Source organism: Sorex araneus, chromosome 5, assembly GCF_027595985.1.
Source record: "Sorex araneus isolate mSorAra2 chromosome 5, mSorAra2.pri, whole genome shotgun sequence".
In the NCBI taxonomy this organism is placed as follows: Eukaryota; Metazoa; Chordata; class Mammalia; order Eulipotyphla; family Soricidae; genus Sorex; species Sorex araneus.
The window spans coordinates 10,908,700-10,923,240 of NC_073306.1; the positions used below are offsets into that span (position 1 = coordinate 10,908,700).

Sequence of the window (14,541 nt, forward strand, 5' to 3'; positions counted from 1 at the left end):
CCCAGCATCCTGTATGGTCCCCCGAGCACTGCCAGGAGTGATTCCTGAGTACAGAGCCAGTACTAACCCCTGAGCATCATGAGGTGTGAACCAACTTTCCAGCGCCCCCCCCAAAAAAAAAAACTTAAAAAAAAAACACTTACCAACTCCATTTTACAGATGGAAAAACTTAGGCTCCAAAAGCCACTAGTGAGAAGGGAAGCCAAGCTTATACTCCAAAAAGGCAAGAACCACCTTGGCAATTTGAAATAACAGCAGCCTCTTAAGCTCCCACAGCCAAAAACCAAAAAACCAACCTTGTTACTATTTTTGAGGACCGTTTACAACAAAATAGAAATTGAAAAATGTTAATAATCATAAACTTTCCCTATTCTGCAGAAAAGACTCTAGTCTCCCACTGCACCCCTGAGTGAGATCCTTCCTGCTTCTGTTTTCTGAATTACAGAAACTGCCTCTTGAACTTTTTGAAAATGAAATGAGGAAATGAATCCCGGGAATAGTGTGCAGGGTCATGCTGGCGAGCCAGGTGTTACGGCCTTGTGGTGTTGCTGGATGGGCACTGAAGTCTGTGCAGAAACTGCAGGCCTGGTGTGAGCCAATAGAATCCTTCCAGAAGAACTGCATCCCAGCTGCATCCCGCACCCCCTTCCCAGACCTGCAGTGCAAGTCTCCGCTGGCTTCTGCAGACAGGTCTATCGGCCCAGGAGACAAAAATAGGGGCCCAGGTATGAGCGACTTTGGGTTGCTTTTTTCTGGTCATGTGATCTCATTTGCACAACCTCAGCAACCGAGATTTCAGTGTTACTCCAGGGCAAATTCTGACTTGCAGCAGTGACACACTTGGTCTGATTGATTCTTGGTAATACCTACGATAGGGTGGGAACCCACTTATTCATACTTTTTACATGCAGCCTTTCATTTTCTTCACTGGAGGGGTTGTGAGAATTATCACTATTTTACACAGTGATAAAGTGAAGACAGTATTTCAGAAATATAACCATATTTAACTGTTTGGGTGTGGCCCCCAAACAAAAACAAAACAAAAAAGAATTTTGTTTTTGTTTGGGGGCCACACCCAGCAGTGCCCAGGACTTACTCTTGGGTGTAGACACTCAGGAATTATCCCTGGCGGTGCTCAGGGGACCATATGGGATGCTGGGATTCGAACCCGGGTTGGCCACGTGCAAGGCAAACGCCCTACCCGCTATGCTATTGCTCCAGCCCCTGCCCAGATCTTTTCTTAAAAAGTAAACCATGTTGGTCGGCCCAGATAAGATCCAGAGCTGCTGCTCTCGAAACAGACCCTCTGCTCCTTAAGACTATGATCCAAGAGGTCTTCTAACCCATTTTGGCACCCAGAGCGGCTTCTTACAGACATGCATCTGGATTGAACTGAAGTAAAACATCAGAAATCCAAAACCGCGCAGCCGCTGTCGAGGCCGTGCGAACTCATAGAATCTTCATTCTCAGCAATGAAAAGAAATTATTAAATGATTCTTTTACAGCAGGCCTGATTGTTGGGGGAAAATTCCAAACAATAATAGTGAGTTCTCTATTGAAATATTGAATGTATTCAAAGTATAGAGAATAAAATGAAGATTATTAGCTACTTAGGTGGGGGCTGGGTGGGAGGGAGGTATATTGGGGTTCTTGGTGGTGGAACATGTGCACTGGGGAAGGGACGGGGGTTCAATCATTATGTGACTGAGACTTATACCTGAAAGCTTTGTATTTATTTTTTCTTCACGGTGATTCAGTGTAATAAAATAAAATTAAGGGAAAAAAAAAAAGTAAACCACGTTGAGAAGCTGTCATTTAAGCTTGATGCTGGAATCCTAAAAGTACAGTAATACTCGAAGTTCCTACAAATATTTTTGAGTCTTTTAATATACATTACAAATATTTTAGACAATCACATTTTGTGTAACATATTTACAAAACAATATATATTACAATAAATATGAGTGAAATGATGAATCTGATCAACAACAGTTCTGTCACAACCATAGTTGAAGGAATGCAAAAAGCTGTTGGTCTGCATAAGTTAAGAGTTTTGAGATGAAGAGGGGTCCAGAATTATAATGTATCTGGGAAAGAGATGAGGGAAACCCCAAATTTAAGGTAGTTACGATTCTTCCTCACTGCTAGTTACATGATGTTTAATGATGTTTTAAACTATGAACAGTGATGAATTATTCAAACATGATACAAAGCTAATATAGTTCTATCATCTCAAAATGTACGTGACATTCACATACTATCCTTTTAATTGTTATCATTATATACGTAGTTCACACAATATCTACACATGTGAATGAATGAGAAAAAAACAGGTCACAGCAACATGTCTCATTCCAATTTTAAATAAGACAAGCACGTACTGGAGCAAACATTATTTTTATAATACGTTAATAAATAACACCTAGTTTGTTGTGGTTACCTTGAACATTTTGCAGCTGTATATTTCCAAGGAGATAATTTTATGCAAGTTTCACATGGTCAGTAAAAGGTAAAATAAATTATGAATCTTTGTAACCAAAAGAAAAAAGGGAGAGAGAGAGAGAGAGAGAGAGAGAGAGAGAGAGATGCTATACAGAACAAAACAGTATAAAATGTTTCAGACATGCTGCTTTTCTGGTACATTTTACCACAGGAAAAATTAAAATAGAAATTAAAAAATGATTGTCCTATAAAAACAACTTTTGAAAGCTTTTCACAATATTGAGCATGAACCTTAAAGATTAGCAGGGAAATCTTTCTGCCCATCTGCTTTGCATATATATATGTATATGTGTGTATATCTATATACATACTATGCACACGGTGTATGTGTACACCAAAGAGGTCTACGAGAGCCACGGGGAAACAGCTGCTCACCCTCCGAGAGAAACCCCCAAACACGGAACTGGAATCCAACCCACCTCAGGGTCACAAATGTTCATTCTGGCTTCCTTTTCACAGAGGTGCCTGTGTGAATGCTTTTCCTGTAGATCCCCAACCACTTGCGAAACAACAGCTCCAACTAGAACAGCACAAGGGGGTCCCGTCCCCACAGGCAGCTCCAGGAACTTGGTTCCTCAAAGCGGATCCTGACACTCTGCCTTGGCTCGGTGAGTGCGGGTCCCTCCTGGCCGTGACGGGGCTGTCTGCTTGCTGGAGGCTGGGGTTGCCCTGTCTTCTCTCGCTTGCCAAACCCGAAGGACACCAAGTCCCCATCAGACAACGGTTCTACCTCACGACCTGCTTCTGTCCAACACTTTCTTGGCTAAGCTTAAAGGAATAGTATTAAGCTATACAACAAAGTTCCTTTCAAATCAGGTGGAAAGTTGTTATGGTATGAAGACCTTTTTTTTTTTTTTTTGTGCCAGTAACCACAGTTTTTCTAACAGGAAAGGAGAGTTTTAGCCCAACTTTCTGAGCAGGAACAAGGATTTCTATATCCGCAGAGTCCCTGCTTCATTCACTAGCCTTTTCACTCATTTTTTAATTTTTTTTTCGTTTCTCCAGAAAGAGCTGATGTCAGTCGTGGGATTGGAGTAGAATCGCACCCCTCCCCCAGTTCAAGTTCTGTCTGCATCTGCGAGTCTCCTCGACCTAAACAGGTAGACAGTCTTACGCTCTGACCATCGTGAATTTCCATCACGAAAATGCTTGGTGGTTGTGTTCCTGACGTCTGTGTAATGACGCTGCTGCTCAAATTACAGCTTTCTAAGAAAAATCTTAAAAACCAAAAGTTAGACTCCATCGTGGAAGCCCATTATCATCCACTGGGCTCATTAATCCTGTTCTCCAACAGTGAGGACTGGTGTTATGCCTTCAAGGCCTCTCTTTTCCGTTCCCCCACGAAATGCTGAGTAGGCTCCCCCAAAGGCAGACTGGAATGTGGGGACTCTCTGTGAGGCCCTCTGACTAACGCTGCTCTCCTGCTTTATGCGGGGGGGGGGGGGGGGGGGGGTCGAGGGAGGGGAACTGGAGAAAACACACATCCACATTCTTTATCCACAAGGAATTAATTCACGAGTAAGGTAACAGTTTTAGTACTGGATACGTGTTACTGGAATTTGGGTTTCATCTGTGACATCCTCAGAACTGACACACACAAAGCGTTAGCACGGGTCTGCAGCAGAGAGGGAAAAGCTCACACGTTAATACAGGGGCTTTTGGCCTTGATTCTCGAATTCAGACCAGGCATCATTGAGCTCCATGAAAATCATCTTTGCATACTGTTCATAGGGCTGCCCGGTAGCCTACAGAGGGGGGAAAAAAAAATCACAAAACACACATTAGACACCCACTGACATAGGTTTGATTTATATACACTGCTAGTAAGTGGACGCTGAGTCCCTGAAACACGTTAATTATGCTACCTGGGCTTTTTTAAGCCCCATTAGTCCAACACAGTCTGTGGTTACTGTGACCTACCTAGAAACTCATAGAGGACCACAGGAAGCAATCAGTGAGTAAAGAACAGGGAACTAGTGGCAGCAAATGATGCTTCTCCAGGCAATATATATATTATATATATATAATACATATATATTATATACATACACATATATATATAAAACACACAGGGCTCAACCTTTAACAACATGTTACTGCTCTCTTATAGAAGGGCCTAATAAAATACAACAATCCTCACCCTCTTTCCTCTAAGGATCCCTTTTTTCTAGCATTCTCAGCAGATTTTCATAACAAACAACACAAAATATATTATTTCGGTTCTGCTTTGAGGCAGGATTGGTATTCGAGATGGAAACATCCGAAATATGGTGGTGGGACGGTGTCATGACGGTAGGGTTGGTGTTTGAATATTAAATGTAATCAAATATTGTGAACTACTTTATAAAATTAAAAAATTTAAAAAAAAAACTCTCTGGTCCCAGGAATAGGGTTTCTCAACCTCTGTATGCCCAAAGATGCATTTATAAAAACAGGAAAAATATTTCATGAACCACTAAGTCAAAAACAAAGCAATTTGTTTTTCAAAAATTCTTCTACTCAGACAAGTCCAAAAAAAAAAAAAGTGTGTAGACATGAAAGTCAGATAGATGGAAAGCAGCGCATGTTGCTGAGTGGCCTTGCTCTCACCCTGTCACAGCGGGGTTCCTGTGAAGGCAGCCAGCTGACCCACCTGAGTGAGGAGAAGCAGGTTGACTGCCGAGACTCACGTGGAAAAGACAGACAGCTGTGACCTGCCAAATCCATCTGTCACGCGAGCGGCTGCATCATGGGTGGGTTTCACCTGGGTCATGTGGAGCTCAACTTTCTAATCTTGAGTGTCGAGCATGTACATGAGCTTATATGCAAATAAAAACATTACCGAGCATCGCCAATGCAGTGAGGGCCACAGTTCCTGTCTGAATATTGTGTTGACTCGCTGAGATTGTGTCACCCTGAATCTTTGTTGCTGCAACCCTGGCTGGCTGCTGTGTCTCCAGAGACAAACACTTTTCCTCTGTCTGCCCCTCAGCCCTGCCTGCCTATCACAAACAGGACAGCTTACCCTTGAGTCCTCAAAATGGATCAGTGGGCTGGAGAGAGAGTATAGCGGAGAGCGTGCTTGCCTGGCACACAACCGGCCCAGGTTCAATCCCCAGCATCGCATATGGTCCCATAAGCACCGCCAGGAGTAATTCCTGAGTGCAGAGCCAGGAGGAGCCCCTGAGCATCACCATGGTTACCCCAAAACAAAAAGGATAAATAAACTGGTGGTGAATCTTACACCTCTCTCTAGTCCAAGTTCCATTCCTGGGTTTTTTTAATTTATTTTTTTGTTTGTGAACCATACCCGGTAGTGTCCAGGGATGACTCCTGGCTTTGCATTCAGGAATCACTCTTAATGGGCTTGGGGGACCATCGGGGATACCAGACATCAGGCTGGTATCATCGGGGATACCAGATACCAGGCTGGCCATGTGCTTGGCAAGTGCCGCACCCATTGTACTATCCCTCTGGCCCCTCAGGTCCATTATTCGTGATACAGAGTTTTATTTCTTTTCACCTGCTCCATAAAATATAATTGTTAAGTTTAAATTGTAAGTCTTGGGAGCTGGAGAGCTAGGCCAGAGGATAAAGTGCCTGCCCTGCATGCAGCCAAGCTAAGTTCAACTCCTGGTACTGCATATGGTCCCCGAGCACTTTCGGGGGTCACTCCTGAGCACAGAGTCAGGACTAGCTCCTGAGCACCACTGGGGGTGTGGCTCCAAACACCCCCAGTAAAAACTAAAACACTGCAAGAAGAAAGAAGGGGGCAGAGTGATAGTACAGCAGGGAGGGTGTTTGCCATGCATGTGGATGACCGGGGTTCAATCCCCGGTACTTCATGTGGTCCCCTGAGCCCACCAGGAGAGATCCCAGAGTGCAGAACCAGGAACCCTGAGTATCACCAGCATGACCCCAAAACAAAACCAAACCAAAAAAGTTATACAGAAGAGGGATAGTCACTTCTTAATGATCAAGGGATATGTACATTATAAAGAACTCACGCTCCCTAATGTTAACGCATCTAATGATGGACCATCGAAATATTTATTTTTTTTTTTTTTTTTTTTTTTTTTTTTCTTTTTGGGTCACACCTGGCAATGCACAGTGGTTACTCCTGGCTCTGCACTCAGGAATTACCCCTGGCCGTGCTCAGGGGACCATATGGGATGCTGGGATTTGAACCTGGGTCGGCCGCGTGCAAGGCAAACGCCCTACACGCTGTGCTATCTCTCCAGCCCGGACCATCGAAATATTTAAAGTAAATGATAAGAGACCTCTCGGAGAGCCCGGCAAGCTACCAAGAGTATCAGGCCTGCGCGGCAGAGCCTGGCAAGCTATCCGTGCGTATTGGATATGCCAAAAACAGTAACAATAAGTCTCTCAATGAGAGACGTTACTGGTGCCCACTCAAGCAAATCGATGAGCAACGGGATGACAATGACAGCGACAGTGATAAGGGACCTGAAGGTAGATACTAACAGCAACACAATATTAGCTGGAGACTTCAACACTGCTTTATCACCTTTAGATAAGCAACTAGACAAACACTCAACCAGGAAACACTGGCTTTTAAGAAAGTAATGGAAGAGATGGGCTAGAACACATATAGATGGTTCCTCATCTCCCCCACACACCCAAAGTCGAAAATTCATTCTTGTCCAGTTTACATGGGACATTCTCCAAGACAGACCACATGCTGAATCACAAAATATGCCTCCATAAAGTCAAATACAGATCCCTTCAGATGACGATGCACTGAAAATGAAATTTTATCACAAATAGACATAGGGAAAAAATTATAAAATCTGGGAACTAAGCAACTCACTACTGAACAACCAGTGGCTCCAAGAGAAAAGCAAGAGATTCTTGGGGGGAGGGGGAAAAAGAAGATACTAGGTACTGGAACATACAGGGCATGGCAAAATGATGTTAAGAGGAAAGTTCATAGCAATACAAACATTCTTATCTTTAGTCCAGTGGGTAGGGCATTTACCTTGCAAATGCAAGACCTGGGTTCGATTCTTCCACCCCTCTCAGAGAGCCCAGCAAGCTACCAAGAGTATCTCGCTCTCACGGCAGAGCCTGGTAAGCTACCCATGGCATATTCAATATGTATTTTTGTATTTGAAAACAAAAAAATTGTTTTCAATTTCTTACTGAAAACAAATAAAAAAGATGAGATTTCCACCCACATCAATGGGGTGAAAATTTAGAGTAGTGAATCTACATATTGAAAGTAGGATGCTTTCACTCATTTGTGGAGTATAGAATAACATCACATGAGGCTGACACCCAAGGGCGGTAGATACAAGAGCCAGGAGGATTGCCCCATAGCTGGAAGCCTGCTTCATGAGTGGAGGGGAGAAGGCAGATGGAATAGAGAAGGGATCACTAAGAAAATGGTGGCTGGAGGAACCAGTCGGGATGAGAGATGCATGCTGAAAGTAGGTAATGGACCAAACATGATGACCTCTCAGTGTCTGTGTTGCAAGCCACAATGCCCAAAAGTAGAGAGAGAGTATGGGGAATGTTGTCTGCCATGGAGGCAGGGGGAGGGTGGGAAAGGGGGGGTATACTGGGGACATTGGTGGTGGGGAACGTGCACTGGTGGAGGGATGGGTGTTTGATCATTGTGAGATTGTAACCAAACATGAAAGCTTGCAACTATCTCACAGTGATTCAATAAAATAAAACAAAATAAAAAAGTAGGATGCTTTCTATCCGGGCTCAGGAACTCGGGAGAGGAGGAGCGGGGCGTGTGGGGGAGGAGCGCACTCACCTTGTCGGGGTGCACCACCAGCACTGCTCTCCTGTACACCTTCTTCACCTGCTCCGGCGTCACCAGGTCCGCCATGCTCACTGGCTTCCACCTGGTCTCCCCCTCCCAGAGCACCATGTGCATGGTGGACAGCAGCGCTCGGATATTCCTCTCTTTGCCTTCGATCCACTCCAGAATCTGGAAGTGCAGAAGGCATGGAGAAGGTCAACGATGGGGGGGAAGGGGCGAGAGGGGGCTAAGGAGACGCTTCAAAGGGCTGGAGTGCAGGTGGGAGCCCTGGGTTTGGTCCCTGGCACTGAATGCTCCCCTGAATGCTGCCAGATATAGACCAAAAACAAAAGCAAAAAGGGAAAAGAAATTCCAGTGTCTTTGCGCCTGGGGCCTAGAGCCAAAGCACAGCGGGCAGGGTGTTTATCTTGCACACGGCTGACCGGGGTTCGATTCCCAGCATCCCATAGGGTCCCCCTGAGCACTGCCAGGAGTAATCCTGAGTGCAGAGCACAGGAGTAACCCCTGTGCACTGACGGGTGTGACCCAAAAAGCAAAAAAAAAAACAAAACGTCTTTGCGCCTCAAAGATCTCCTTTGGAACTGTGGGTCCCCTCCCACTCTACCACCAAGATATTGGGGTTCCTGCATACCCATCCTGATTCCTCACCGGCTTGCTTGCCCACTCCATCTCCTACCTGGAGCAGATAACTCCTCTGTTGATTCAAAAGGCGACTCAGAAATGTCCTGCTTGCCTTTGGGAGTTTGAATTCCTTCTCTCCCCAGTACCCCTACCCCCCACCCTGCTACCACCCACGGCTTAATAACTCCTTCACAAACTACGAACTCCAGGAGGGCTCAGCCCCTGGGGACAAAGCTGGTCCTCCAGGAACAGCTTCTGCTTCCTTGGATGTGAAACTGTAAGTCACTTATTTTTATAAAAATGGAACAATGTACTTTTTTCCCCAACAGAAACCCTTAGACTTCCAGAATCAAAAGAAGATACAAACAGAATTTCTCTGCTTAAAGTTGAAGGAGGGCTGGAGCGATAGCACAGCGGGTAGGGCATTTGCCTTGCATGCGGCCGACCTGGGTTTGATTCCTCCGCCCCTCTCGGAGAGCCCGGCAAGCTACTGAGAGTATCCTGCCCACACGGCAGAGCCTGGCAAGCTCCCCGTGGCGTATTCGATATGCCAAAAACAGTAACAGCAAGTCTCACAATGGAGACATTACTGGTGCCCGCTCGAGCAAATCGATGAGCAACGGGACGACAGGGCTACAGTGCTAAAGTGAAAGAAAACCTAACCAGGAATCTCATCCCCCCTCATGGTCTCCCCTCCGCCTTGCCAAACCTCCAGGTCTCGTTCTATAGGAAGTTGCAAGTGTACCATCCCGGGTACATCAACATCCTCTACCAGGAAAGGGAAAGATCCTGAGGGTGTCTTGGCACCTGGTCTATACAGAAAGTTCTCAAAGGCAGCATGAGAACATATCGCATTCTTACTATCAAACACTGATCATTTACACTGATCATTTGGATCTGAATAACAGTATCACTTCTTCTAGAGTGCCCGGGTTCATCTGGACACACAGACAAAAGAACCCTGTGCTGCCACACCACAGAATGAATAATATTAAAGAAATGAAACTACATGCCCACCCTACCCAACCAAGTCACCTGTCAGAGGACACAGGTGTGCCCAGTGCAGGACTGCGAGCACCAAGTGAAATACCAAGTTGGAGGATTGAGACAGCGCCCTCTACAGGCCAGCCCCACACCCAGGCGCCACACGCTGGACCTTCGCAGAGAATCCTCCCCCTGGGGCTGGGTCCGGCGCTCACACCTTTAATTTCTCAGGATCCATTTCCTTGGCCATTTCCTCCTTCCTCATCTCAGCTATTGTCCGAGGCCCCTTTTTGTCTTTGTGTGCGCTGAAACCTTGGCTGGACAGGAGATCTTCGAAGTCGGCTGCCTTTTGTTTCCCTTCTGCAATAAAAAAATGTGGAGTAGCCATTTAGTCAGTAAACATCCCAACATGCCATTGTTTCATGACACGGAGGGTCTTGGAAGCACTTGAATGGGATCACATTCTGTAAGTAGGGCCAGGAGACTCTTGCACCCATCTCACAGATGAGGAAAAGAAAGCGCAGATAACTTAAGAGATCTGTCCAGACTCGTACAACACCTCCGAGACAAGGCTTAGGATTCAAAGTTGGAGAATCAGATGAAACTCAACTCCACTTACATGGAGTTTTACCATGTTTTAAATAGCTGAATGTACTCTTGACTTTCACCTCCGCTTACCCCAGGCCTGCCATGAGTTTGTATCATGATGACACTAAGAATTAGATTTTGGTACTTGAATCCCACATATGCAAACACATTCCTGCCCACAGCCAGCTGACAATGCTAATGTATGAAAACGCTCTTTCCCCCCCCCGTCTGGTTCTATCTTCCCAAACACCAAAATCCCAGATTGAGAATTTCCACTCCACCGATTGTTAGCAATACAAACATGGGACAGGCTACTTGTCGACCCCATATCTCAATGTCTTCCTGTTCATAGAAGAGGGTTGGGAATAGCACAGGGTTCATGTGAGAAATGACCAGGTGACATTTTAAAGTGCTTAAAACAGAGCCTGGTTATTTACATGGTTGTGAAATGAAGATGAAGCAGTTCAAATTCAGCAATCAATGTCTAATCAAAGTTGGTGTCTTAACTGAAGTGCATCTCCATCTTGTGAAATGTTCTGTGCGCACATGTTCATACAAGCACTAACATGTAAGTGTGTAGGGGCTGGGGATACTGGCTTTCTTGCCTGCAGCCGTGTGCCCAATGTTTTCTGAGATGAAGATGCTGCATAAATACGTGGTGAAGAGACCACAGTAGAAAGTGGTCATGACAAAGCTCTCTGTATTTCTGACACAAGAATTCCTTTTGTATTAGCATTGTGAAAAGGCATCTGTGTCAGACCCAGGAGGGTAGTGGCTAACCCATTTTTTTTTTGGTTTGCTCTTTTTTTTTTTTTTTTTGGTCCATATCCAGCAAGGTTCAGGACTTACAGGTTCCTGGCTCTCTGAATTCAGGAATCACTCCTGGCGGTGCTCAGGGAACCCTATGGGATGCTGGGGATCAAACACTGGTCAGCAGCATGCAAAGCAAGCGTCCTTCCCACTGGACTATCACTCCAGCCTGGGAGTAGTGGTTAAAGCAGGGCTTCTGAAACCAGATTGCCTATTTCACATGCAGGATAAGTCACAAGTTATCTAGATTTAGGGTATTTTTTTTTCTTTTTGGGTCACACCTAGCAATGCACAGGGGTTACTCCTGGCTCTGCACTCAGGAATTTCTCCTGGAGGTGCTCAGGGGACCATATGAGATGCTTGGAATAAAACCCCAGTCAGCTGCGTGCAAGGCAAATGCCCTATCCGCTGTGCTATCACTCCAGCCCCTGTATTTCTTCACTGATCTGTTAATGATTATGCAACTGTTAACAGGACATGGATGATGGAGATGATAAAAAAAATTACATGAAAACTGCTTAGAATAGCCCCTGACATAGAGTAAGCACCCAACAAATGTTAACTATGGATGACTAGAAAAGCAGAGGTTGTTCTTTCCCAGGTTCCTGTGGAAAAAGGACCATTTTCTCATCATGCCCCTATACGTGACATTATTGGGCACGATCCAATCAACACAATCACCAACCAGATGAGAAGAAACACCAAATGCCCAAAACACGCATACGCCTCTCATGGGCAGGCCAGCGTCAATGTGAACGGCGCTTTAAAAGCACTCTCTCTTCCACCCTCTCTCGCAAGCAACCACCCACCCTTCCCCTCACAGGCAGTTACCATTCATCAAGTGCCTCCTAGGGGCCGAGCACTATGCTAGGTTCTAGTGATGAAATGGCAACAACATGGCACCCTTCCTCTCTGTGTAGAGAGAGACAGGGAAGCTAGACAGGGAAGCGAGCCCTCGGATGCAAACCATACCCTGTGTTGGGAACGAGGTAAACCAGTTGTCACAGGTACTTTCTCTCTCTCTCTCTCTCTCTCTCTCTCTCCAACACTAAGCTTGTCACCATAATGCCCAAAAGTAGAGAAAGAATATGCAGAAAATTGTCTGCCATGGAGACGGGGAGGGTGGGAAAGGGTATGGGGTATACCAGGCACATTGGTGGTGGGGAATGTGCACTGGTGGAGGGATGGGTGTTGGATCATTGTGTGATCGTAACCCAAACATGAAAGCTTGTAACTGTATCTGACAGTGATTCAATAAAATAAAATAAAATAAATAAAACAAACAAACAAAAAACACTAAGCTTGCCTCAGAAACGACAAGACACCGGCAGACTCACAACACAGACGGGCTATCCATCATGCTTACCCAGATTAGCAGCTCCTTTGCCCCGCTCGCTCTGCCCGGCTGGCACGGACGAGAAGCTCACGTTGTAGTTGGGCCTGTTCTGGGGTGAGGAGTGTGGCATGCTGGGCTGGGGCTTCGCCTGGGTCTGCTGCCAGTTGTAGCCGGCCCCTTGCTGCCACCCGCCCCCCATGGGCTGGGGAGAGGCTTTCTGGGGTGAGCTGAGAGGCGGGAATCCTCCGCCCAGCCCCGTCGGTGTGGTGGGCTTGCTGGCAAAAGAGGAGCTGCCTGCAGGGGGATAAATGCCAGGGAAACATGGCATGAGAGAGAAGGTAATGTGATTTTGAGCAGCCTCTAGTTTCGTGCCCAAGTTCTAGTTCGCAGGTATTTCCGTGGAAATCACCTACACTGGCAGCACCACTGACCTCCCTTGTAATTCACTAAATCACAGGCAGAGACTTTCTTTAATCAGCCACCATGACGTTCTGTGGATTGGAATTGACATTTGGTTGTGTGGATTGACAACCTCGTGTTTTCCCTTTGGATGAACAAACCCAACCCAGCACTTCTGTGATTTTTCTCAAACACACAGAGCAGCACGTGGCAGCAATGCAGCTTGAACCCAGGCTCTGCCCCCAGGCCCAAAGGCACTGGGTCTGCCCACTCTGCCACCCCTTCCTTCCCACCCTTTAAGCCAGTTCTGCTTCTTCCCTGGCATAGAAACTACCAACAGACATGATTGGATGCTCACTCCTTAAGGTACTACTTACACTCCTGTTATCGGGATTATTCATTGTTTATTTAGGTGCGGGTGGCTGAATACATACAAAAGTTGTCTTTGAAATATCGCAAGTAGGTTTCTGTTTCCTACCTGCGTTCTATTTCAGGAGAATAATACAGCCAATATTGTGACAACTTGGATAAAGGCAGAGAGTCTTATTCAAGTTTTAGAAGGATGATCATGACGGTCTCTTCTCTATCTTACCTACCCCTCATGACCATTCTTTTAAAGCTTGAATAAGACAAGATCTGAGGTTAAAAGTAGGTAAGGGAGATCCTTGATAATCTTTCAGTATCAATATTGCAAATCACAATGTCCAAAAGGATATATATAGAGAGAGAGAGAGGAGAAAGAGAGAGAGAGAGAGAGGTGTCTTCCATAGAGGCAGGCAGGGGGTGGGGCATGGGGAGTGACAGGAGGGAACCTGGGGACACTGGTGCTGGGAAATGTACACTGGTGTAGGGATGGGTGTTGGAACACTGTATGACTGAAATCCAATCATGAACAGCTTTTTGTTAAAAAAAATTAATTTAATTTTTATTTTTTTGCTTTTTGAGACACACCCAGCAATGCACAGGGGTTACTCCTGGCTCTGCACTCAAGAATTACTCCTGGCGGTGCTCAGGGGACCATATGGGATGTTGGGAATCAAACCCAGGTTGGCTGAATGCAAGGCAAACGCCCTACCTGCTGTGCTATCGCTCCAGCCCCTAATTTAATTTTTTTTTAAAAAAGAACCCTGAATACCATTTGAGAGCCCAATCAACATTTATTCTCTCGGCTTTTAAACAGTAATCAAAGTCCACTGAACTCAGTGTCTCAAACTTACTTGCTTATGGAACATTTATCCTTAACGCCGGCAGAGCCTGGCAAGCTACCTGTGGTGTATTCGATATGCCAAAAACAGTTAACAAATCTCACAGTGGAGATGTTACTGGTGCCCACTTGAGCAAATCAGTGAGCAACAGGAAGACAGTGACAGTGACAGCGACCCTTGATACTGATTGACACAGAATGAAAAAAAAAAAAGCCCCACTTCTGAAATTCTGTAGTCTACTTTCTGGATGGAATTTTACAAATCCATCAACCTGTGTTATAGTCCATGGGAAAAAAAAAGAGTAAGTGTGAGGATCTCACTGT

General features: G+C 45.6%; 1 protein-coding gene across 3 annotated transcripts in view; it reads right to left on the reverse strand.

Annotated features, from left to right (window-relative positions):
- Positions 1-1,869: 1,869 nt before the first annotated feature.
- Positions 1,870-14,541, reverse strand: part of DNAJC6 (DnaJ heat shock protein family (Hsp40) member C6) — a 164,230-nt gene continuing 151,558 nt past the window's right edge. For all 3 annotated transcript variants that reach the window (XM_055138183.1, XM_055138184.1, XM_055138182.1), the window contains exons 16-19: positions 12,645-12,908; positions 10,098-10,240; positions 8,267-8,443; positions 1,870-4,247 (exon numbers count right to left, since the gene is read on the reverse strand). In XM_055138183.1, the coding sequence (XP_054994158.1) occupies positions 4,146-4,247; positions 8,267-8,443; positions 10,098-10,240; positions 12,645-12,908 (686 nt within the window). In that variant the 3' untranslated portion in view covers positions 1,870-4,145. The remainder of the gene's footprint in view (positions 4,248-8,266; positions 8,444-10,097; positions 10,241-12,644; positions 12,909-14,541) is intronic.